At 48.1% G+C, this 22074-nt stretch overlaps 3 protein-coding genes across 6 annotated transcripts; 1 reads left to right on the forward strand and 2 right to left on the reverse strand.

Moving 5' to 3' along the window:
- The first annotated feature begins 226 nt into the window (after positions 1–226).
- On the forward strand, positions 227–3873 carry ppp3r1b (protein phosphatase 3 (formerly 2B), regulatory s1ubunit B, alpha isoform, b). Its single transcript, XM_028408105.1, has 6 exons — positions 227–379; positions 1151–1190; positions 1793–1969; positions 2502–2561; positions 2823–3007; positions 3169–3873. The coding sequence occupies exons 1-6, from the start codon at positions 377–379 to the stop codon at positions 3214–3216; spliced, it is 513 nt and encodes a 170-aa protein (XP_028263906.1). The 5' UTR covers positions 227–376; the 3' UTR covers positions 3217–3873.
- Positions 3874–6275: 2402 nt separating this feature from the next.
- On the reverse strand, positions 6276–9621 carry etaa1a (ETAA1 activator of ATR kinase a). Of its 2 annotated transcripts, XM_028408093.1 has the most exons (7): positions 9401–9621; positions 9007–9138; positions 8819–8889; positions 8625–8737; positions 7701–8305; positions 7050–7640; positions 6276–6700 (listed from the first exon to the last, which is right to left on the reverse strand). In XM_028408093.1, exons 1-7 carry the CDS (start codon positions 9519–9521, stop codon positions 6594–6596), a joined length of 1740 nt encoding a protein of 579 aa, XP_028263894.1. In that variant the 5' UTR covers positions 9522–9621; the 3' UTR covers positions 6276–6593. The 2 variants fall into 2 exon arrangements, with proteins under 2 accessions (XP_028263894.1, XP_028263885.1); XM_028408084.1 differs by having other exon boundaries at positions 7050–8305.
- A 2336-nt stretch (positions 9622–11957) lies between these two features.
- On the reverse strand, positions 11958–20920 carry meis1a (Meis homeobox 1 a). 3 transcript variants are annotated; one of them, XM_028403504.1, is made up of 13 exons: positions 20682–20920; positions 19744–19877; positions 18853–18994; positions 18727–18777; positions 18327–18377; positions 17906–18052; positions 17423–17519; positions 16363–16508; positions 14482–14558; positions 13695–13753; positions 12737–12826; positions 12486–12592; positions 11958–12067 (listed from the first exon to the last, which is right to left on the reverse strand). In XM_028403504.1, the coding sequence occupies exons 1-12, from the start codon at positions 20691–20693 to the stop codon at positions 12540–12542; spliced, it is 1059 nt and encodes a 352-aa protein (XP_028259305.1). In that variant the 5' UTR covers positions 20694–20920; the 3' UTR covers positions 11958–12067; positions 12486–12539. The 3 variants fall into 3 exon arrangements, with proteins under 3 accessions (XP_028259305.1, XP_028259285.1, XP_028259294.1); XM_028403484.1 differs by having other exon boundaries at positions 18727–18994; XM_028403493.1 differs by lacking the exon at positions 11958–12067 and having other exon boundaries at positions 12455–12592; positions 18727–18994.
- Positions 20921–22074: the final 1154 nt, after the last annotated feature.

The raw sequence follows: 22074 nt of genomic DNA on the forward strand, positions 1-22074 counted from the left end.
GCCTCTTGGCCCCTCTCTGACAGCGTGGTTCTGGCCCCTGTAAGCTCTGGGCCCCTCTCTGACAGCTTGGTTCTGGCTCCTCCGAGCTCTGGGCCCCTCTCTGACAGCTAGGTTCTGGCCCCTGGTTGGTGTTGTTCCGGTTTTTGAACCGGAGTGACGCCTCTTCTTTATTACCGAGCTGCGGCGGTCCCCGCACGCCCCGCCCCCCTCTCTCTCTCCGCTGCTCCCTGTGCTCGCTCTCCCCGCTCCGCCGCTCCGTGTACCGCTGCTGCGGTGTCTCTCCTCTGCTGTTTGACAGCTGCTGCTCTGGATCTCGCCGGTAAAACGTCCCGCTTAAACACCGCGTCACGGCAGCTGAACGTCCACCAGCGGCAGGATGGTGAGGACGGTTTACGTTCGTCTTTTACAAACTCGAGCCTCGTTCTGTGTTTATATAGGTTCGACTGCACCGATAGCTTGACAGCTAGCTGCTGCTAACCGTCGCCTCTGCTAGCAGGGCGCCGAGTTTAAAGGGGCGTAACGTGATAATTCTGCCGTTACTGTGTTTCTGGGCGGACCGCCTGTTGTGGTACCGGTGCTGCTTGTAACGGTCACACTCTCATTTATAAAGTGACGCCAGCCGGTGGCCGCTTAGAGAGATTCTGAGGTTTTGGTAGCAGGCTAGCAGCTAGCTGGGGCTGCGTCAAGTGTGTCAGGACGGAAGTTAAGGTGCAGGACCTTCATAATAAAAGCTTCGGACTCTTCTAGTAGTAGTTGTGACTCTTAACATATAAACACATGTTATATTTGAGATTATATTATTATTGATATTTGTTTTCTGTCATTGCCTCACAACCACGTAATAAATGTTATCAAAGGGAGTCCTTCACAAGGGAAATGTGTTTCTTTCTACTGTTACACAACAAATCTATATGTAGTGTGTATATATTTAGTGTTATAGATGTATATATTGTGATGAGGCATATTGTGTGTTATATATCTCATGAGGAAACCCTGGTTATGCATCTGCCAGTAAAACAGGAATTAAGTGGAAACTAGTGTCAGGATTTTTGCAGCCGTTAAAATAATCTGGGTTAATGTCAGCTTTGGAAATGTGATAATATTTATATTTTAAAATGTCTTTCTCCTGACGGTGTCTGCTCTTTTCCAGGGAAATGAAGCCAGTTTTCCACTGGAGCTGTGCTCGCACTGTGAGTATCTGTGAAAATGTGGTCAGATCATTAGAGCGGCCGCTCCTCCTGCTGCTGGGTGTCTCCTGTTGTCCTGTGTCACCTTCACATGTCAGTAAATACTGAAGTGACCAGAGGTTAAGCTGCTTTGAGAGGTGCTGTGTTGGACATCAGATCGTCCACAGTGAACATTTCCACACTCAGGCAGTAAACTGCAGCGTAAGAGCTGTCAGGATGCCGGTGCGAGGACCAGAGGGCGCGGGGCAGAGTTGTTGATATCTTTAATTCACTACAACAGAGCACATGAGCTGCAGGACACGGCCCCGCCCCCTCTCTTCATCAGCCGAGTGATTAGCGCTGAAATGTGTCACATGACCTGGTGTTAGAGCTTAGAGTGAGGCACCAGGAGGTCCAGCAGCACAAAGGTTCACGTTACTGGTGCAGGAACATGGCCAGTGCCAAACAGAAGGCTGGTAAGTGTGCACGAAAGAAGGCAGGTAGAAGACAGGCGGAGACGGCGGGGCAGCTCCTCCACCAGCAGCTGAAGACCGGCCACTTAACCTCTTCATTGCCTGCTGAGGTTGTTTCAGTCATCTTCTGTGTGTGTGTGTGTTTCATTACAGTTGATGCTGATGAGATTAAGAGGCTGGGAAAGAGATTTAAGAAACTCGACCTAGATAACTCCGGCTCCCTGAGCGTGGAGGAGTTCATGTCCCTCCCGGAGCTCCAGCAGAACCCTCTGGTTCAGCGGGTTATCGACATATTCGACACAGACGGTAACGGAGAGGTCGACTTCAAAGGTAAAAACATCCTGCGGTCAGTCGTGTGTGTGTACATCACGTTTTGTCACACACGTGTGTGTCTGTGTGTGTCCAGAGATCTTAGTGTACGGTTTATACTTTATGAAACAACAGCTGATTCTTGTTTTATGGTGCCGGTTACCTAAATGATTTGTTAGATTTCTGGATGTTTTGTTAGTTCACAGGTTGTTAGATGTTGTTTTCAGAGGGTTATCTCATGCACAGTATTGACAGTGGGGTCAGCTGAGCAGTGAAATGCTGTAAACAAGGCAGACAGGCGCCTCCAAGTAAACTGAAGTACTAACAGAAACCAAGAAAAGTATCAAAATATTGCACCATAAGACCACTGTGGGGACATGTCCATTATATTTAGTACAGTTGGTTAATATTAGTTCTGACACTGCTGCTGTAACACAGCTCTCCACACATGATCCTGTTGTTTTAATATCACTGTTTATGATCATTGTTTCGTGGATAGTTCAGTCACGTCTACAACAAAGCAGCTGAAACTGTGACTGTTTCCTGTTTGCAGAGTTCATTGAAGGAGTGTCTCTGTTCAGTGTGAAAGGGGACAAGGAGCAGAAGCTGCGCTGTAAGACTGCTCTCATCTTATCATTAACACACACCAACACCAGCCAGGCCTGAGGGAGAACTTTCACTGTTCTTTAAGTGCATGTTGTCCACCAGGGGGCACCACAGTGACTTAGAGTGAATGTTCTCATCCTGGATGATTTAAAAACTCACATTGGTCCAATAAAAATTCTAAATCAGAGGATACACCACAATTATGAATATGAATTCTAACCTGATGTTTAAATGAGCTGGTCCTGAGTCCGACTTGTTTTGCCTCCAGTCGCCTTCAGGATCTACGACATGGACAAAGACGGGTACATCTCCAACGGGGAACTCTTCCAGGTCCTGAAGATGATGGTGGGCAACAACTTGAAAGACACGCAGCTGCAGCAGATCGTCGACAAGACCATCATCAACGCAGACAAAGACGGGGACGGCCGGATATCCTTCGAGGAGTTCTGTGCGGTTAGTGTCAAAGCTCCAATCACAGAGCGCCGCTGGGTCACATGACCTGTCAGCTGATGTGGAATGTGTCTTGTGGGCTCAGTTATGGTGCACATGTTATCTGTCGCTGTGGAATCCTGGGTGATCTGCGGCATGACCTCACTTTCTGTTGTCTCCCCCAGGTCGTCGGCGGATTGGACATTCACAAGAAGATGGTGGTGGATGTCTGACGGCTGCGCACGCTGCTCTTCGCCTGTTAATAAAGCCCCCCCCCTCCCTAAACCCTCTTGATTGGACAGGAGCTCAGCGCTCGCTGCTGTCCAGACGCCAACCAGCAGCTCGTCACCACTGAGGGGGCGCCTCGGCTCGGCGGGGGGCGGGAGTGTGTGTGGGCTTGTGTTTAACTGATGTTGCGGGGTACAGGGGTTAATCTATTTATTGTGGTGACAGCATGAAGTGCCAACACAGACTCAGGAGGCTCATGGACGCTCCTCACACAGCATGTTACAGTCTGCCATAAATAAACGGACAGCGGACACTTCTACTGAACAGCAGCAGTCTGTGATCCAAACAGCCTCATCACATGTCAGCGCACAACACAACAACAACAACACAACACCAGACAGACAGCCTCATTGCATGTCAGTGCACAACACAACACGACAACACAACACCACACAGACAGCCTCATCACATGTCAGCACACAACACAACGACAACACAACACCACACAGACAGCCTCATCACATGTCAGCACACAACACAACACCAGACAGACAGCCTCATCACATGTCAGCGCACAACACGACAACACCAGACAGACAGCCTCATTGCATGTCAGTGCACAACACAACAACACAACACCAGACAGACAGCCTCAACACATGTCAGCGCACAACACGACAACACAACACCAGACAAACAGCCTCATCACATGTCAGCACACAACACAACGACAACACAACACCACACAGACAGCCTCATCATATGTCCGAGTGCACAACGACAATACAACACCACACAGACAGCCTCATCATATGTCCGAGTGCACAACACAACACCAGACAGACAGCCTCATCACATTACAGAGCGCACAACACAACACCATACAGACAGCCTCATCACATGTCAGCGTGCACGACACAACGACAACACAACACCAGACACTGAGCATTGCTTCAGTCAGACAACAGCAACACCTTCTGACTCTTTATAGCTCTGATAACGACATATTATTGATAAGGATAAAGTAATTTAATTATTGTATGTATTGTAATTTAATTATAATTATTGTTTCCCTAAAGACTGTCAGGGCCGTCACAGGTCCTTTAGGTCCACACACACACACTTACACCCCTTGATCAGTCACACACACAGACACAAACACCGAGCTGTACATGGGAGGCGTCTGTTTGGAAACATGGCTTCAGTCACAAGAAGCAGCTGACTTTACTCAGGTGTCTGAGCGCAAACCTTCAGGGCTTTAGGAATTGAAAGTAATTTGTGATTAGCGTGGTGGGCCAGATCTAAGTCATCATTATAACCAATCATCTTTACTTAAAAGTTAACCCTCTGAACCCCAAAGCCTTCAAAGGTCAGCAGCATGCAGGTCGTCAGAGACAGCAGAAACTGAATCGGACTCTGAACTGTACGAGGGTCCTTGAATGCGTCATGTGTAAAAATCATAGCTTCACACGTTATTCTAGTCAGAGTTAAAAATCCTCCAAAAACAAAGAGTTCACTCCAACAAGATAAAAACGAAAAGTCCTGCCCTCCTCAGCAGCCAGCAGGAAGCCATGATGGAGTCACTGTGAGCAGCAGTCACATGACCAACACTCAGAAAGTCTCTGTCTGAATACCTGAGTTATTCTGCACACACACACTGACTGCAGACACACACATACACACAAACACACAACACTCTTGACTGCAGACACACACACACTGACTGCTCTCTGACTGCAGACAGGATGGAGCTGACCAATCAGAGCACGCTGACTGATTATGTGACGGGTTCAGAGGGTTAACTTGTTATTCTTTACATGTTAAGTATTTTTACTTGAGTAATGGATCTGCAGCTTTTCTTCAGTTTACAGCAGACTGTAAATAAAACCTGGCTGAGGGAGGAGGAGGAGGAGGACTGTTCAGCTGAAGTTCGGCCGCTTGTCACGTTTTGTCAGATCTTGTTTTTAAAGGATCATTTTTCTGTCGTTATTTGTAACTGTCCACCTCCACTGTGGAGGTTTGAGGAGCAGTGGATCTGGGACGGTCCTGTAATGTGTCACTGTGACTCCTCCAGGAGTCGCTGAGCTCCAGCTGTTTACATGAATATGTTGGAAACATTGATGCTGCCAATAAAAGAGCTGAAAGGAGGGTGGTGTGTTCGTGTCTGCTGCTGGAACTCAAAGCCTCAGAAGACCGAAGGATGCAGCGCTGTGTGCTCACCAGCAGGAGGCAGCGTGAGGCTGAGCATCCTCAGTGCTCCGTGACGTCATCATGTTACACTCCCGATCACTGCCGATTTTTTTAATCGTCTGTTCCTAAAGCTGCTTTGAATAAAGGTCAGTGACCTCTCTGAGGCAGACACAGTTTGTGACATCTCTGAAGTCAAACTTGTCCTGCTCAGCGTGGACGTCCCACATGTCCTCCGAGTAATGACGGGTCATCCAGGGTTCAGCGCAACTCTCAGGTAACTTTATTCACCTGCAGGAGGAGGCCGGCTGGAGAGGTGTCAGATGGACACAGACGGACACATACACAAACACAGACAGACACACACACACACAGCACTGTGTGACTGGTCTGATAAGTCTGATTCAATTATCGTCATACAATCATCATCAATTCAGTGTCATCTTCACCATCAAGATTATCATCAGGTCATGATCTTCATCATCACTGCTGATCCACTCCGTCAGGTGTGTGCACACATCAGTGTGAGTCCACCTGAGCTCTGAGGCAGCCAATCACACCACCTTCCTGTCCATCTAGTTACACACCTGGCTGCTGATAACGGCTCCGTTTACCTGCAAGTCTGCTCCATCACACAGCTGCCGAGAGACCGGACCAGCAGACAGACCGATGGACCCGACCAGCCGACACAGGCGGACCTCAGGAGACGTCTTCCTGCTTCAGTTCTTTTCTGCACATTTGTCTTTAAATTCAGCAAAATTCAACAAAAATCCGACAAAGTGTGATGTCAGCCGAGTCACGCATTTCATGACGTTCTCTTAAAACCAGCTGTAATCTTGGAGTGAACGTGTGGAATAAAGATGTTTAGTAAAAGTCATTGTTTTGTTTCAGTGACTTTATTTACATGAAATCAGTGCTGATGTGACTTAAAACAGGAATATTTACAGACCTGTGTGTTTACAGCAACACGTGGCCTTAAAGGAAGACCTCAACATCTAGTGCACGGCTGGACTCAGGCGTGGTTAGCCTCGGGTCAGCACAGATGTGAAGCGTCTTTGTCGTGCCCACAAAATGTTGAAATGTTCCTTTAAAACTTTAAATAAAACAATTAAAACTGGGAGCTCTTAGATTCTGTGGAGGAAGCACAGCAGTGACCTGCAGCCAGGTGGCGCCGTGTGGGGGCCGGTTGGATGTGTTAGGGGAGAGCCCGCAGGTTCTGAGCAGCCTGCAGGCGCTGCCGCCTCCTCTCCATCGCCTGCTGCTTCTTCAGCTGGATCTCAGCTGCCGAACATTTTCCCACAGCTGCAGAAGAGAAACGCTTTGATCAGCCAAAAATCAGCATCCTGTTTATTCTGCCATAAACTGTAACCATGGCAACAACGTGGACAGCTGAGGCTGCAGCCCCAGGATCTTCAGTCAACTGTTGCTACGACAGAAGCACCTGTACCTGATTCAAAATAAGTCCCACCCACCATGGTGCCAGGATGAGCTTAAAGCTAGCAGCTACTCAATGTGAGCTAGCTGCTGCCATTCCTAGCATTAGCATCCATTCTGAGCAGCATTCTTTCAAAATAAAAGTCTTTAAAACTGAGTTCTGGTCACACCCACAGAGGAAGTCAAACACACATCAGAGCCATGTCACCGTTCTTACCTTCACTGGTCGCCGTGGTAATGGGGTGTTTGGCTGCCATGGAGACAGGGCTGTTTGGCTTCTTGAAGGTGAAGCGGTCTTTGTTGCTGCTGCCCTGCAGACATGCCGGTCTGACTGTGGAACCCGGGACAGTCTGTGTAAGTCTGAATGACATGTTGGCAGTGGAGGAACCTGGACCACAAGCCAATGAAGCGCCACCTGGTCTGCCTGAGCCCACAGGGGCTGATGGATGCATGCTGGCTGGCTGCAGAGCTGCTCTGTGGTCGGACACCTGGATCTGCTTTTCCAGGTCCTCACACATTTCACATAGCAGGTCATCGTCAGCCGGATCGTCCCAAACCGGCTCGGATGAGAAGAAAGAGTCCAGGTCATCATCCAGGAAGTCCAGAACAGGTGGCACAAAACACTGAGCTGTCTTCTGAGGATCCTGTGGAGCCGTCCTAACTGGGTTTGGCTGCTGAGGTCCACCCGAGGACGTGCTCTGAGCCTGCACTGTGATTGGACGGTTCTGACAGGGACGTTGAGGTCCACCTGAGGACGTGTCTGTCTGCACTGTGATTGGACGGTTCTGACAGGGACGTTGAGGTCCACCTGAGGACGTGTCTGTCTGCACTGTGATTGGACGGTTCTGACAGGGACGTTGAGGTCCACCTGAGGACGTGTCTGTCTGCACTCTTCTCACAGAGAACTCAGCGTTCTGGTCCAGTCTGAAAGTCACATTTTCTTTATCCACTGTGGAGCCGACCGATTGGCTGACAGCTGCTCTGACGGTTTGGTGATCTCTCACCTGATTGGCCGCCCTCTGTGTTGAGCAGAACTTGGGAGCCGTAAAGGTCAGAGGGTTTTGTGTCATTTCTAACATCAGAGAGTCATTTAGGAGGTCGTCGTTCTCCCAGTCATCCTCAAACTCGACTGATGGACCACACTGAGAGGCAGGCGCTCTCCCAGAATCCCCTGCAACAGGTTTCACCTGTGACAACTGAGCTGACGACGCCTGGCTGAGGTTTCTGCTCGTGTGTTGAGTTGGTCCATCGAACAGGAAGTCCAGATCGTTGTCCATGTTTGGATCCAGGTTGTCGTTAGCCAGCTGACTGTGCGGACCTTCGGCGTGGATGCTGTTCTCAAAATTCAGGACACCCTGTGTCAGGAGCTCCAGGCTCTGCTGGTGCAGGTCCTCCACATCCTCCACGTCCTGACGGAACAGCTTGAAGTCAAACTGTTTGGCGAGCTTCAGCAGGTCGTCTACTCTGTTCAGTCTGCGGCAGAATAAAACTTGCGTTAGTGAGCTGTGATGAGGTCTGAGAGCACAAAACAATCTGGATCGAGTTCCTGTTATGGTGAAAAGCTGCAGCTAGCGTTAGGATCAGTTCAGACTGATTTCAGGTGGAGCTGACTGAAAGTTTCCACAGTTTCACTGCTAAAGTTGCTCATCAACTGCTCATTTTACAAAAATGTGCTTTCAGGATATGAAGACCTGCTGCGATTAATGCTTTATGTTTATTGTCCTGATAATCAGCCGGTGGTCTGCAGCTGGTGGTCTGCAGCCTGGCTCACAGCGGAGGACCGGGACACTACCTCGGGGATTTCTTCTTGGGTTTCGGAGCCTGAACGTCTGGAGTGCAGGGGATGCTGGCGCTGTCACGGATCCACTGCTGAAGAGTGGGCTCTGCAGCCTTCGGCCTGCCATGCTGCACACACACAGCAGGAGACAAATCAATACATGTATTGATCAGAGTGGGCTTCTGTCTTGCTTCCGCCTTGCCACTGACCTTTGGAGCGATCCTGCTGACGATCTCAGAGATGTTCACCACTCCAGCGGCGTGTTTTCTACCCCTTCTACCTGCAGACAGACACAGTCGCCCTGAAACCTCCAGCACCACAACGATCACACACGCACACACCAACACACGCACCTGTCACAAACACGCACACACCGTCACACACACCAAGTGTGTACCTGTGAGTCTGTGGGGGGAGGGGGACGTGGCGTCCCAGATGATGTCCTGCTGGATGTCTGAGTCGTTCTGTGGAGACTCTCCACAGACAGCTGCTGGTCTGGATCTGTGGATTCTGGTGGGAGTCTTAAAGCCTAAGAGACACAGAGACACACACACAGAGACACACACACACACACAGAGACACACACAGAGACACACAGAGAGACACACACAGACACACAGAGAGACACACAGAGACACAGAGAGAGACACACACACAGACACACAGAGACACACAGACACAGACACACACACAGACACACAGAGACACACACACACACACACACACACACACACACTGATATTAATGGCGGGTGTTTACAGGAAGTTGTAGGTGACTGAACCGATTCTGACCTGACTGCTGCGTCTGTGGAGCCTCCACCTCCGCCGCCTGCGTCTGTCTGAAGCTCCGGCTCAGGCGGCTGGTTCTGGGTTTGGCCGCCGGTGGCTCCAGCGGCCACCGGCCTCCGTTCATGGTTACCGGCCAAGCAGTGCGGACAGTCAGCGGTTATCTCCGCCTCGTTTGGACGTAAACTCGAACAGTAACTGAAGTTTTGAACGTCCCGCCATCTTTCTCCTTCCCAGAATTCCTTTCGGCGGCGCGTTCAAGAGCAGCAACGCTGTACGGGAAATCCGCCGCTGGATCCGAGAACGTTGTTTACGACGATCTTTATGTGTTCACATAAACAGTCTTTAAGAACGAAGTATTTAAAGTTCCCTGTCCCCGCTAAAGCTAAAGAATGCATTTAAAATACTGAACGAAGTGTATCCCTCAAATGAGGTCTTACGGCAAAGGTTTGGTTTTGAAATAGATATATATTATGTCTTTATTTCAAAACATAAGGAATATGATTTCTGATTAACAACATCCTCATCCTTGGAACATTTTACACACACAAATATACGTCGGTTACACCTAGATCTGTTGTGGTTCTTAATGAATTCGTTTCCTCCACTAAAGCCCTTAAATAATTAAAGGGAAATATGCAATAAAACTCTTTGATTTGATTGACAGATGTTTGCTGAATAAGCCCTAGCATCCTCTTTTACTTTCTCCCTCTTTCTGTCACTCTCTGTTTTATTGCTTCATGTGGATCTATATCTGCCGTGCAGTCCTGTAGCAGATGCCTAAGTTGTCTTTCCTTCTTTTTCTGTATTATATGCACCTGTTCTGGTTGAATGAGCATTGTGAAGACAAAATGCCACACTGTGATGTAAATAAACTTTGTCAATAAAAAAAACTAAAACCATCTAAACCCTAAAACAAGTACAGACCTGGAAAATTCTATTAGTGGAAAATATGTAAACAAACAAACAGCCGGTTAGTCTGTTTCTGTCTCAGCACCAGTCCGTGAGGAACACCTGGGGCCGCCTAGATGCTCTGGTGACATCATCACACATGTCATGTTAAACAGCGGCCATGTTCACAAAGACCCTCAGAACCCCTCAGAGCTCTCCTCTAAGAAAGTTCTCAGCACGACTCTGAGGAAGGAGCAGGCTGAAGGTTTGACCTCAGTGAGGAGGCGGGGTTGACCCTGTGACGCATTGTTTCAGGAGATGTGATTGGCTGACAGAAGAACATGAGAACACGTTCCTAACAATATAAACAGCCCAGAATGGACAGAGACATGAAGGCTGTAGATGATGATGATGATGATGATGATGATGATGAGATCATCAGCCTGTATGATATGACACACACACACAGACACACAGGTTGGGGGACGTGGCACCCACAGGGGGATGAAGCTCTGCGGCTGCTCAAGGTAACGAGGTTCATCCAAACAAAGCTCCACCTGATTCAGAGTAACTAACAACTCCTGAATCCCAGGGGGACATGAGTCGGCCTCCTCCACCTCCTGCTGCTTCATCAGCCACCGCCCTCCTGAACCCTCAGTGGAGCCTGAATGCAGCACACAGCTGGATGATTGATGGCCTTTAATGAAATGCTTGGATTAAATGTGTTCAGACAGAGGTTCCACAGGATCAGAGTTACCGGCAGACAGGAAGCACAGGTCACTTTACCCCGACAGGAGTCGTCAGCCTGCAGGACAAAGGTGGTTGAAGGCCTTCAGCTGTGTAACGCTCTTACAATGACCTCTGTGATGTCACTCATGAGAACACTGTGTGGAGGCTCCAGTGCTGGCAGAATGTAGCATGTAGCCTGTAGGTAACAAGCAGCAGCTGGTGACACTGAGCTGACCATTGCAGTGACAGTCAGTCACATTTCTGGTGGGCTCACCTCAGGCCCATAACCCAAATATGGGCAAGAAGGTGGGGCTGAGCTGGTCCCCGCCTGTGACATCACTCTGTGTTTTCAGTCAGAACGCTCTGATGTGCTGTGTTCACTGCCTGGGTGCTCTGTGGGAAATGACAGACAGACTCCCTCTCTCTGTGCATCTTTAATCACACATTTGTTTTGATGGATTTATTAAAGTCAGTTTCTACAGTCCCCCAAAGAACCAGATGGGAGGGGCACGCCGCCTGTCAGTCAGCTCAGAGGGGCGCACCGAGGATTCTTGTTTGTGTCCTGCAGTCAGAGCTCCTCATCCAGACATGAATGATGTCTTTGAAATGAGGAAACCCCCAGAGGTCCGAGAGCTCTCTCTGCCTGCAGCCATGATGTGCTGTTAGTACAGAGGCGCAGTAACCAATGAGAACACACCGAGCGATCATGTGACAGGAAGCGTTTGTAGCTCTGTGGGTTAAAAGCTAATAAAACACTTCTGAGGAGTTTTTTCACTTTTCATTTTATTACTTCTCAGATCTGTGTGTGATAGATTTCTCTGTAAACACACACACACACACACTCTGTGAATCTGTGTGGTCTGGCAGAAGCACAGTTCGTCCTCTGACATCAGTCTCTTCAGAAACAGGTGAAACAATCAGCTTCCTGTGAGGTCATCATGGCGGAGGAGGCTCTGCTGATGTGAAGGTGCTCAGGGCAGCCATGTTTGTAGTCCAGGAGGAGGGGTGAGGAGGAGGAGGCGCGGGGTCCTGCTCTAGACTGAGCATGAAGGTCTGCAGCGTAAACACAGCGTCACCACGGTAACAGAGCACAAAGATGCAAATAGCACAAGCAGGAAGGATGAAGAGTGGAGCTCCACTGAGACTACATCACCCTCAAACTTCAGCCTGATCTCTGCCTGCACTGCCCCCCCCCCCCAATAATAAAAACTGCTTACAGGCTAATTGGACTCTGTGTAATCAAATTAGGAGCTGAGAGCGTCTCTCACTAATGATCAGCTCGTTAGAACAGGAGAGGATCTCAGAGGATTAATCAGCTTTAGGTTGGAGCATGTTTTTAATTAGTGAGGAGCAGAGAGGAGTAAGGTAACAAGCAGCAGCAAACAACTCTCCTCCAAACGGCCTCCCATCACTGGTCAGAGGGACACTGTCCTCCATGATGGCGCTGACGCTCCTCTGTGGAGACACTCACATGCTTCCTGGGATGCAGGGCGGCTCCTCCGCTTGCAGGGTGGAGCTGGAGGTGCTACATGTAGTGCCACTGACCGTCCACACCCATCCCCACACCAGCCAGAGGCCCTGAGACACACACATGAACACAGGTCAGGTCCAGGCTCAGGTCCAGGCTCAGGTCAGGTGCTGGTCTTTCAGAACATTTACAGGAAACTCTGACAATGGAGGCGGTGTTTTCTGGTGTGTGTGTGTGTGTGTGTGTGTGTGTACCAGTCGCTCTGATTCCCATGTGTGTCTGACCCTCCATGACGAAGCCTCCCATTGGCTGGCCGTCCGTGCTGTACGGTGCTGCCTGGCTCACTGTGGACAGAGGAAAGACAAGGATCAATGACGTGTCAGCGTTTTGAAAACGTTTGGATTCTCATGGACAAACTGTCCTTTGAACTGAAACAGGCTGTTCACACAGCACACATGTTTATATGTTCATACATGTTCACATGTATGCAAGAGATCAAGAGGGCACCGGAGGTAGCAGCAACGTAGCACCGGCTCTGAAGCACACAGTGTTACCTGCTTTGATTTTTCTTGGTCTGTCTACAGCTAGTCCTGCCGCTGGGCTGTATGTGGGGGTGCTGGTCATTGTGATGATGTAACAAGAACTTCTTGCCATGGATCAATGAAGTTCTGTTCTGTTCTTCTGTGCTCATACATGTTCATTCTGACTGATGGAACCTTTCGTGTTTACTGACATCAACCAAACCATTAAAAATATCTGTGTGTGCTGGTCAGAGCCGGCATCTCTCATCTTTCTCTCTTCTTGTTTACATTTTGAAATGTTATTGATCCTCCGGGGGTGGCTCATTAATCAGTGATGAGGAGACGTTTTCACTCTCATGAACTTCACAGCGTTTCATCTTCAGAAGAACATCTCAGTCTCATCTGTTCTCGCTGTCACTCAGCGGTGTTTCCAGCCTCCAGAGTCCAGCACAGGGTTAATGCTAACACGGCTAACACGGCTAACGTGGCTTGAAATGCTGACTGGAGCTCTGACACATCTGCTTCTTTATCTGCATTCTCAGCCCTGCAGCAGTCACTCAGCATACTATACATCGCCGAGATGAGCCCGGTCATGTGGTTCGGGCCTCTGATGGGCCCCCGTGCCCGGATAGCTGTCCCAGCCCACCCTGCACTGCAGTAACAGGAAGTGGATCCCTGAGCTGAAATGTACCTGCTCTGTTGGACTGGTCGATCATGGGCTGAACGATTCGCCGCCTGGCATTGATGAACCTGCAGAACAAGAAGAGAGCAGCTGTTGAGAATCCCGCCCTGCTGAGCTGGATGATGAGCACCTGCACCAGCATGGAGGGCACCTCAGCTGAGCTAAACCCTGGTGGTCCAAAGGGACAGAGTCCTGTGAGGACGATCCGTCAGTTCTGTTTGCTGTGTTTATTCTGTGTGAGGAAAATGCTGCCTGCTAACGAGGCTAACACACGGGAAGAACAGCAGAGGCCACAGCTTCTAAACACACACCATTCTCCTGGTACAAAGCTGCTGACGGCCGACCTGCTGCCAGGAAAAAGCTCTGTGAAGTCCACATGACTGACACCCTTCACCCTCCTCCTCCTCCTCAGACATGGCAGAGCAGAGCTGCGACAGCTAACAGCCAAACAACAACAAACAATACAGCAGGTCTGACACACAAAACAAGTAGCATCTGCTCTGTCTCCTTAGCAACCATGGAGATGCACAAACACTACTCTTCCAAAAAGCTCCAACCACCATGGCAGTCATCAGCAGGTCAGTGCCCCCAGTACCAAGATTAATTGCAGCAGTCCAGCTGTTTGCCATGAACACACACACAGACCCAGTTTTGCAGCAGCTCAGGTTAAACTCGGGGCTCTACTCCAATTAAACGCCTCACCCCTGCTGACAGCACGAGGAAACCCCGCAGCAGCCAATCACTGCCATCATTAGGCCTCCTCCAGAACAACATGGCTGTTGCCATGGAGACTCACCAGTTGTTGACCTGCAGGATGGTGAGGCCGGTGTCCTGAGCCAGCTGCTTCTTCTGCTCCTCTGACGGGTACGGGTGCTGCAGAGGGACAAAGCACAGAGACGCCAAACGTGACAAGCTGCTGCTTGTTACTCTAACAGTGCAGTCAGTGATCGAGTATGAACACAGAAGTATTGATCTCCATTCCCCAATTGGTCTTTTACTACACTCAAAAACGGGCTGTTTTAGATTTCCAGAAATCAAACACTGCTGATGTGGTGTTAACCTTAGTGACCATGACACCGTCTGAGGTCGGAGTTTTATCATTTATTAGGTCACCTGCTTCTCCACTCCTCCACTTGTGTGTTTAAGGGCGTAAAGATCCAGTCCGCGCTTTTTTCTGTAAGCTTCTCAGACTGGAGGGATGGAACCTCCATTAGGCGCAACAATGGAGGCAACACCGTTTACAGGCGGTAATTACAACTCTTATGCATTCCCAGACTTACTTGTTGGAAGTGTGTGTGTGTGTATGTTTTTGCTCTGAGCTGACTCTCTCTCCAGCTGTCGGCTGATTGGCTCGTTGCTTCATTATCAGGCCGCTCATTTATGCTGTCAAAGAGGAGGGGCTGGCTGTGATGGATGTGACCACATGTTGGAGCTTTTTGTGTGTGTGTGTTGAGAGGTCAATAAGGTGACCCTCACAGAGTGCTGGGCCCCGGGGGGACCTGTCACGGAGGTAATGGATGATGTTTTCACTGCAGGGCCAGGAGCCACAAAGGCTTTTATTTTTAAGCTTCAGGTCGGAGCTGCTTCCTCGAGTCCATCAGACTCAGTCCTCAGTCCTCCAATGTGTACATGCCACACTTAAAACTCACAATTTCATCACATCCTGTCAGCGGCCCCCCCAACCCTCCCCTGTGAAGCAGTGGGGGCCACATGGCCCTTCAAGCAGTCTTCAAACAAAGAGGAGAAGATCCAACAACAGACACACAAACCTGCTTCATGTCCACATATTTATGGAAACTTGTTCACAGTACAGGCAAAGAAGTGGAGCCTAAGTGAAGCTACGTTTTACGTCTGGAGCCGGCCGCGTGTTGTTTTTTAGTCATGGCAAATGGCCATGGAGTAAATTCAAATCCAGCAGGGGGCGCAGTGCTCCTGTTTCTGCTTTATTTACAGCTGCAAAGCATCATGGGACGCACAGGTCATCACTGGTCATGGTCTGCTTCATCAGTTTGGGCTGTAGGCGTAAACACTGTTGCCACGGTAACAGTTAATCTTGTGGCGCCAGCGACTCGGACAGGATGATGGACGGAGTCACCGCGGATGGAGCTGATGGTGGACTACATCAGAGACGTTTGATGTCTGATGGTGGTATTAGACAGACTTCCTGTTCGGGATGGGGGGGTGGGGGCAGCTCGGAGGCTGTGGACAGCTGCTGCTGATGGATGGTGGAGGTGTCTCAGTGACCTCTGAACCCTGATGGTTGGAGGGTGGGGTGGTGAGGTCGGCGGTGGGCTTTCCTGCTAACCCGGCTCAGGAGGTCCTGGTGGCTGAAGATCTTCTCTGTGATTGTGGTGCCAGTTCCTGGGTTGTTCCTCCCACAGCCAGCACCTCCTTTGGATGGTCCTCTGAGGTGGAGGACAACCTTCGTTCCCCCCCCGCGCTCTCAAACCATCCTCACACCACGGCCACTCCCCCCACACACCCAACACCCCCAACCTGCTCTTACAGCACCTACTGAGCTTCATCCTGTTCTTATTTATTGTTGTGCCTATGCTATCTATTTTATTCTACTGCTGTTATTGTGTTAACAGCGTAAACTGCTCACGTGCCTTGAACTGCCCCCCCGGGGGGGGGGGGTGCTGACACGTCACACAGCGGGTGTGTGGGTCGGTCTTACCGTCAGATGCTGGAACAGCCAGGCTCTCAGGATGTTGGTGGCCACTTTGGGGAAAACGCCTCTCTTCTTGTTGTGCAGTTTGTCTCCGTCAGGGTCGTCATCATCGCCTGTGCTGGGAGACGCCTCGCCGTTGTCCAGACAGTCACCTGATCGGCACAGAGAGCAGCAGAGAAATGTTTAGACACAGATACAACACTGATATACTGCATTCCAACAGAACACAATCTGTTTTCTAATAAAAAGGTACATGTTAAAAAGTTATCCAGGTGCTTAATTTTCCCGTCCTTGAACGCATCATGTGTGAAAAGTTCATCCAGGTCATCAAACAAACACGATTCTCTGACTAGATCCTGTAAAAACACTCTGTCCTCCTCAGCAACCAGCAGGACGCCATGATGGAGTCACATGTGAGCAGCAGTCACATGACCAACACTCAGAGAGTCTCTGTCTGACCTGCAGCTTCAGCATGTGTGTGTATTAGTATTTGTGGGACTGGTTCATCTAACATTAGCATCTGCCCATTAAAAGGAGCTTCACACACACACACACACAGCTGATGAGTGTGTTCAGCTCTCTGCAGCACACACAGCAGCGTTTCGCCTGAAACCACTAAAAGCTGCTGTTTTTACGGCCTCATTTTCTCCTCAGTGTTCTTAACAGTGCTGCCCAAGGGGAGGCCGAGGGGAGGGCAGAGGGGAGGGCCGAGGGGAGGTGTTACGTGCCGGATGATGATGATCATAGTGATGATGATGATGATGATGATGATGATGATGATGATGATGATGATGGTGATGATGATGGTGATGATGATGTGGTGATGATGTTGATGATGATGATCATGATCATAGTGATGATGATGATGGTGATGATGATGATGATGTGGTGATGAGGATGATGATTATGGTAGTGATGATGATGATGGTGATGATGATAGTGATGATGATGGTGGTGAAGCTTAGATTTCCACACACGATGCGTTCAAGGACAATTCAACAGCTGCATAAATACATCCAGATGTTTGTGTTCTTCGGCTCAGTGCGGCCGTGGACCCAGCCAGTACCTTGCTCACTGCTGTTGTCTCCACTTTGAGACGTGTGTCCCTGAGTCCCGGCTGACCGGACCGATGCCGAATCATCCTGATCTCCGCTCCACATTATCTGCAGACGAGATGCAGACTGATGAATTCTAGGTAAAAATGTAAATAAATATTCTTATGGTACTTTTCACCTGTGAAATGAAAATTATGTCAGACATCACAAACTGCTACAGGAAGTGACCGTCTGATATGTACTGTCTGTGTTACATCATCCAACTTTTGAGGCAAAGACTGCACTTCCCCGGGTCCACTAGAGGCTGGGTCCAAAGTCAGTCAGTCCCCACAGACAGCGGAAATAAATGTGTACATAGCCTGGTGAGTAAATCTGGGCCCCGCCCCTTTGCCCATATTTGGATTAAGGTAGGTGGCCAATAGAGGAACTGCAGTTTTTGTCTCTTCCTGTTAAACTGTAGGTTAATCAGCAGCTCAGGTTACAAGCGTGCTCACCTGATCCACGCCGTTTCCTGACGCCCTGATGATGTCCTCACTGTCTGATTTGTTTCCATCGCCGTCATCAATCACCAGATCAATCGGCATCTTCCCCTTCAGACAGCTGATGTATCGATGGCAGAAATTATCACAGAGCTCATGGACCTGAAACATTAACATGTCAGACATAACACGTATGTATGTGTCCACAGTGTTGGAGTAGCAGATTACATGTACCGAGGTTAAGTAATCTGAGTACAAAAGTACCTGTACCTGTATTGTTACAGTTACAGTCTAAAGAGTAATCAGAGTACAGTTACATGGTTAAAATAAGTTTTGATTCAGTGGTTAAACTACATGGATTGAATCAGAGAGGAATCACAGCAGATTACAGCTAATCTGATTACCTCAGATTAAGCAGGTTAAACTGTTTTCTGACCTTTTCCAGCTCCAGCAGGTGGAAACGCAGCACCTGGATGGCCTGAATCATCTGCAAACACACACACAGACAGACACGGTGAGACACACAGACACACACACACAGACACAGACACAGTGAGACACACACACAGTGACACACACACACGCAGAGGACACAAACACACACACACAGACACACACACACAGATACACAGACACACAGTGAGACACACAGACACACACACACAGACACACACTCAGACACACACACAGACACAGAGACACACACACAGACACACACTCTGTTTACATTCAGACTCAGGGTCTGAGGACCATCAGCTGGATATTTATGCTGTCTACAGGCTGCAGTCGTGGTGTGTTTAAGTGCAGCTTGGTGATTTGACTTTTAAAACACTCACCACGTTATCCAGCTCTGCATTTGATGAAAATAAAGGCTTCTCTGATTGCACCTGCACACACACACACACAGTTATGTTTATTTGTTTTGCCTGCATTGTGTGCTTTGTGTGCGAGTTCCTGTCTACCTGTTTGTAGAAGACGGCGATGTCGTCGCTGAAGGAGTCGGAGGAGCAGACATCTCCTGCGGCCTCGTCGCCCCCCCTCGGCGTGCAGGTTGCCAACTCACACTTCTCAAAGACCAGAGTGAGCAGAGGGAACAGGGGGTGACTGAGAACAGTACAGGAGATATTCATGTTGAAACGAACTCATTTCTTATTTTTGGATTTCCACAAACAACAGATTAAGTGATTGATTAGATGAACAGATCATTATGATTATGATCTGCTGCAGCCTCTCAGTCAGTGTTTTAGAGCACAGCTTAGCTCATTCACATTCAGGAAAAAATGATTATAATAATAAATGCACATAAAAAAGTATTGTTATTATTGTGAGAAATTATAATTATTAATTACTTCTCAGAGATAAAAACCTGATTTTATTGATCGTAGATAGAATTCTGAAAATGAAACGTTCATTTTCAATTATTTTAAAACAGGACTTTTTAGTATTTACTGCAAATAACAAACTTACATATTAAGTCTATGAACTACAAAAAGTATTTTAATTATTAAAAGAGTCTTTTCTTGGGTTTTTCAGAATCCATCAAAAAATCGTGATCTCTTGTTTGAATTAGATTTTCCTGTCTTCATGTTTTTAAACCTTCTTCAAAACTACTTCTTTAAAAACATTGTCTATGTTTTATTTATTGTGTTTGTTAACATGTGACTTGCATCACACACACACACAGTGTGATTTGTTAGAAAAATGTCTGACTTGATTTGTATTTAATTTTAAACACGGTGTGACTGTTGAAGAAACCAATCAATAAATAAATGAATAAATCAATCGATACATAAATAAGTAAATAACGGTCTGTTAAATGTGCTGTGTGTGGTTTAGGTTGAAACTCTTCATACCCGTAAATGGCGTCCTTGTCCCTCCTCATGGCCTCCCCGCCGGCGGCCTGCAGGGAGCGAGCGGCGGCGTGCCGGCGGGCAGGCTCCCCATACAGGCCTCCCACCCCCTCCAGCCCGCAGTGGAGCGGCTCGTACTGAAACAGAGAGAGAGAGACAGCTGACCTTTGACCTCTGCAGGAGCGAGAGAATAAAAACCATCAAAACAGAAAGCGGACAAAATAAAAAGAACCAGAAAACCACAGACACACACAGACACCAACACACAGACACAGACACACACCAACACACAGACACACACAGACAAACACAGACACACACACAGACACACAAACAAGGACTTGAAAGTTTATCTGGTTTGTCAGGCCAACACTAAGATGAAATAATAATAATAATAATAATAATAATAATAATAATAATAATAATAATAATAATAATTAAAACGATAATATTAATAATTAAAATAACGATAATAATGACACTAATAATAGTAACAACAATATAATAACAATAACGATAATACTAATAAAGGGATAATTGAATATAAATCATATGCATCTATTGTTTACATCTGTTCCAGCCTGAACGTGAAATAACCAGATATTAAAGCTGTTGTTCTTGCAGCCTCTGAGCTGCTGCAGCGCTGTGTGTGAAGAACGTTTGAGTTGTTGTGATTTTTTATTTTATTGTTAAACTTCTGGCTCAGCAGGAAGCTCTGAATAAAAACACATTGATGACGAGCTTTAAGAAAACGCATAGTCTAAGAGTTTAGGCAGATAAAGCTGAATACAGACGGAGGAGTTAGAGCAGCGCCTTTGTTTGTCTGCATGAATTAAAAAGTTTAAATATAAATTCAGTCTCAGAGAAACTTCACATCAGGACGGAACCTTTGCTGCTTTTTGCACCGTTCAGATAAAAGTCTGGCGCTGATTTCTACGCACCCGCTGCGCCATCGGCTCCGTCTCTCCTCCCGGACTCCCGGTGATTCCTGCGGGTACAAACACACATCCACCTCGGTACCGGAGAGGAACTCAGTTAATCCGGTTACTCCAAACAAAGTCCGGCCCGCGCACGTTGCTGGGACCCCGCAGGCCCCGGGGAGACGCTGTGCTGCTGCCCAACAGAACGACCGAGCAGCGGCTTCGTCAGCAGGCCCGGTCCGGTCCGTCACATCCAGAGTGTGGAGCCGCCCGCTGCGCTCTGAGCCGCGGTGCGTTCAAGGTTCAAACCCCATCACTGCCCGACGGGCTGAGGAAGGGAGTAAAACCACGTCACAGTCACGTCACATGTAGATAGATAGATAGATAGATAGATAGATAGATAGATAGATAGATAGATAGATAGATAGATAGATATTATTGTTGTTGTATTTAATTATAATATGGCAGAGTATAACACAAAATGAACATGTTAAGATAATTTTCAAACGTACTTATTTTTACATTATGTAATGATGTGACAAATGAACGATCCGTATGAACGATCCGTTTGTTTGCTGATCGTTTGCTGCTGGTCAGTTGCCACACAGCGAGCTTATGCGGCTGCCATGCCATGTGGCGAGAGAACAAATCACTCACTGAGGGGACTCGTTACTCCTGATTCATATAAAAGATTTGTTCATATCGAACGAATCGTTCGCGAGCAACACATCACTACTGTGCACAGCGGCTGTTCAGCTACGTCTCCACACACTGTGAGGGGTGAACTGTGACTTAGTGTGGGTGTTACACCCACACAGGACTTAAATAGACAACGAGACACAGGTGAGACACATTAGGGCCGGGCGAACAATCACAAAGGCGGGAACACAGAGGAAGTAAAACACATGGGAGACAGGACTTTCAAAATAAAACAGGAAACAGGACAGAACCAAAGAAACACCACACAGACAGAGGCAGGACCACACAGGGACACCAGGGAAACTTTAAAACTACAGCCAGGAACAAAGCATGAAAATAACCAAATCATGACAGTATTGTACTGATATTTCATATTTCGATTGTCTGTAAATAATATCAGTTTATTTCTACCGTTAGAGGGACATGTTATTAATGTGAGTGTCTGTTTATTCTGTTCTATGAGACCATGACACCTGAGGAGCTGCACCTGCAATAGCATGCCTCGGCCACAAGGTGCCACTGTGTGTGTGTCTGTCTGTGTCTGTGTTTTTGTCTGTGTGTGTGTCTGTCTGTGTGTGTGTGTGTCATACCGAGGCTCTTGTGCAGGCTGCAGGTTCTCAGCAGTGATGATGTGTATGTATAATGATTGAACACTCTGCAGTATTTAAATGTACATGACATAAACACAGACTGTCTGACTGTGTGCCCGAGTTTA

The sequence above is a fragment of the Parambassis ranga genome, chromosome 1 (assembly GCF_900634625.1).
Source record: "Parambassis ranga chromosome 1, fParRan2.1, whole genome shotgun sequence".
NCBI lineage: Eukaryota > Metazoa > Chordata > Actinopteri > Ambassidae > Parambassis > Parambassis ranga.

Coding starts and splice junctions, on each gene's coding strand:
- ppp3r1b (XM_028408105.1), top strand. Junction 1,191..1,792: donor ACTGGAGCTGTGCTCGCACT/GTGAGTATCTGT, acceptor GTTTCATTACAG/TTGATGCTGATGAGATTAAG. Junction 3,008..3,168: donor CCTTCGAGGAGTTCTGTGCG/GTTAGTGTCAAA, acceptor TGTCTCCCCCAG/GTCGTCGGCGGATTGGACAT.
- etaa1a (XM_028408084.1), bottom strand. CDS start 9,521: ATGAACGGAGGCCGGTGGCCGCTGGAGCCACCGGCGGCCAAACCCAGA. Junction 8,890..9,006: donor CTCCCCCCACAGACTCACAG/GTACACACTTGG, acceptor GTCTGTCTGCAG/GTAGAAGGGGTAGAAAACAC. Junction 6,701..7,049: donor TACCACGGCGACCAGTGAAG/GTAAGAACGGTG, acceptor TCTCTTCTGCAG/CTGTGGGAAAATGTTCGGCA.
- meis1a (XM_028403484.1), bottom strand. Junction 17,520..17,905: donor CAGGAAACGGCGTGGATCAG/GTGAGCACGCTT, acceptor TCTCGTCTGCAG/ATAATGTGGAGCGGAGATCA. Junction 13,754..14,481: donor ATCCTGCAGGTCAACAACTG/GTGAGTCTCCAT, acceptor CTTGTTCTGCAG/GTTCATCAATGCCAGGCGGC.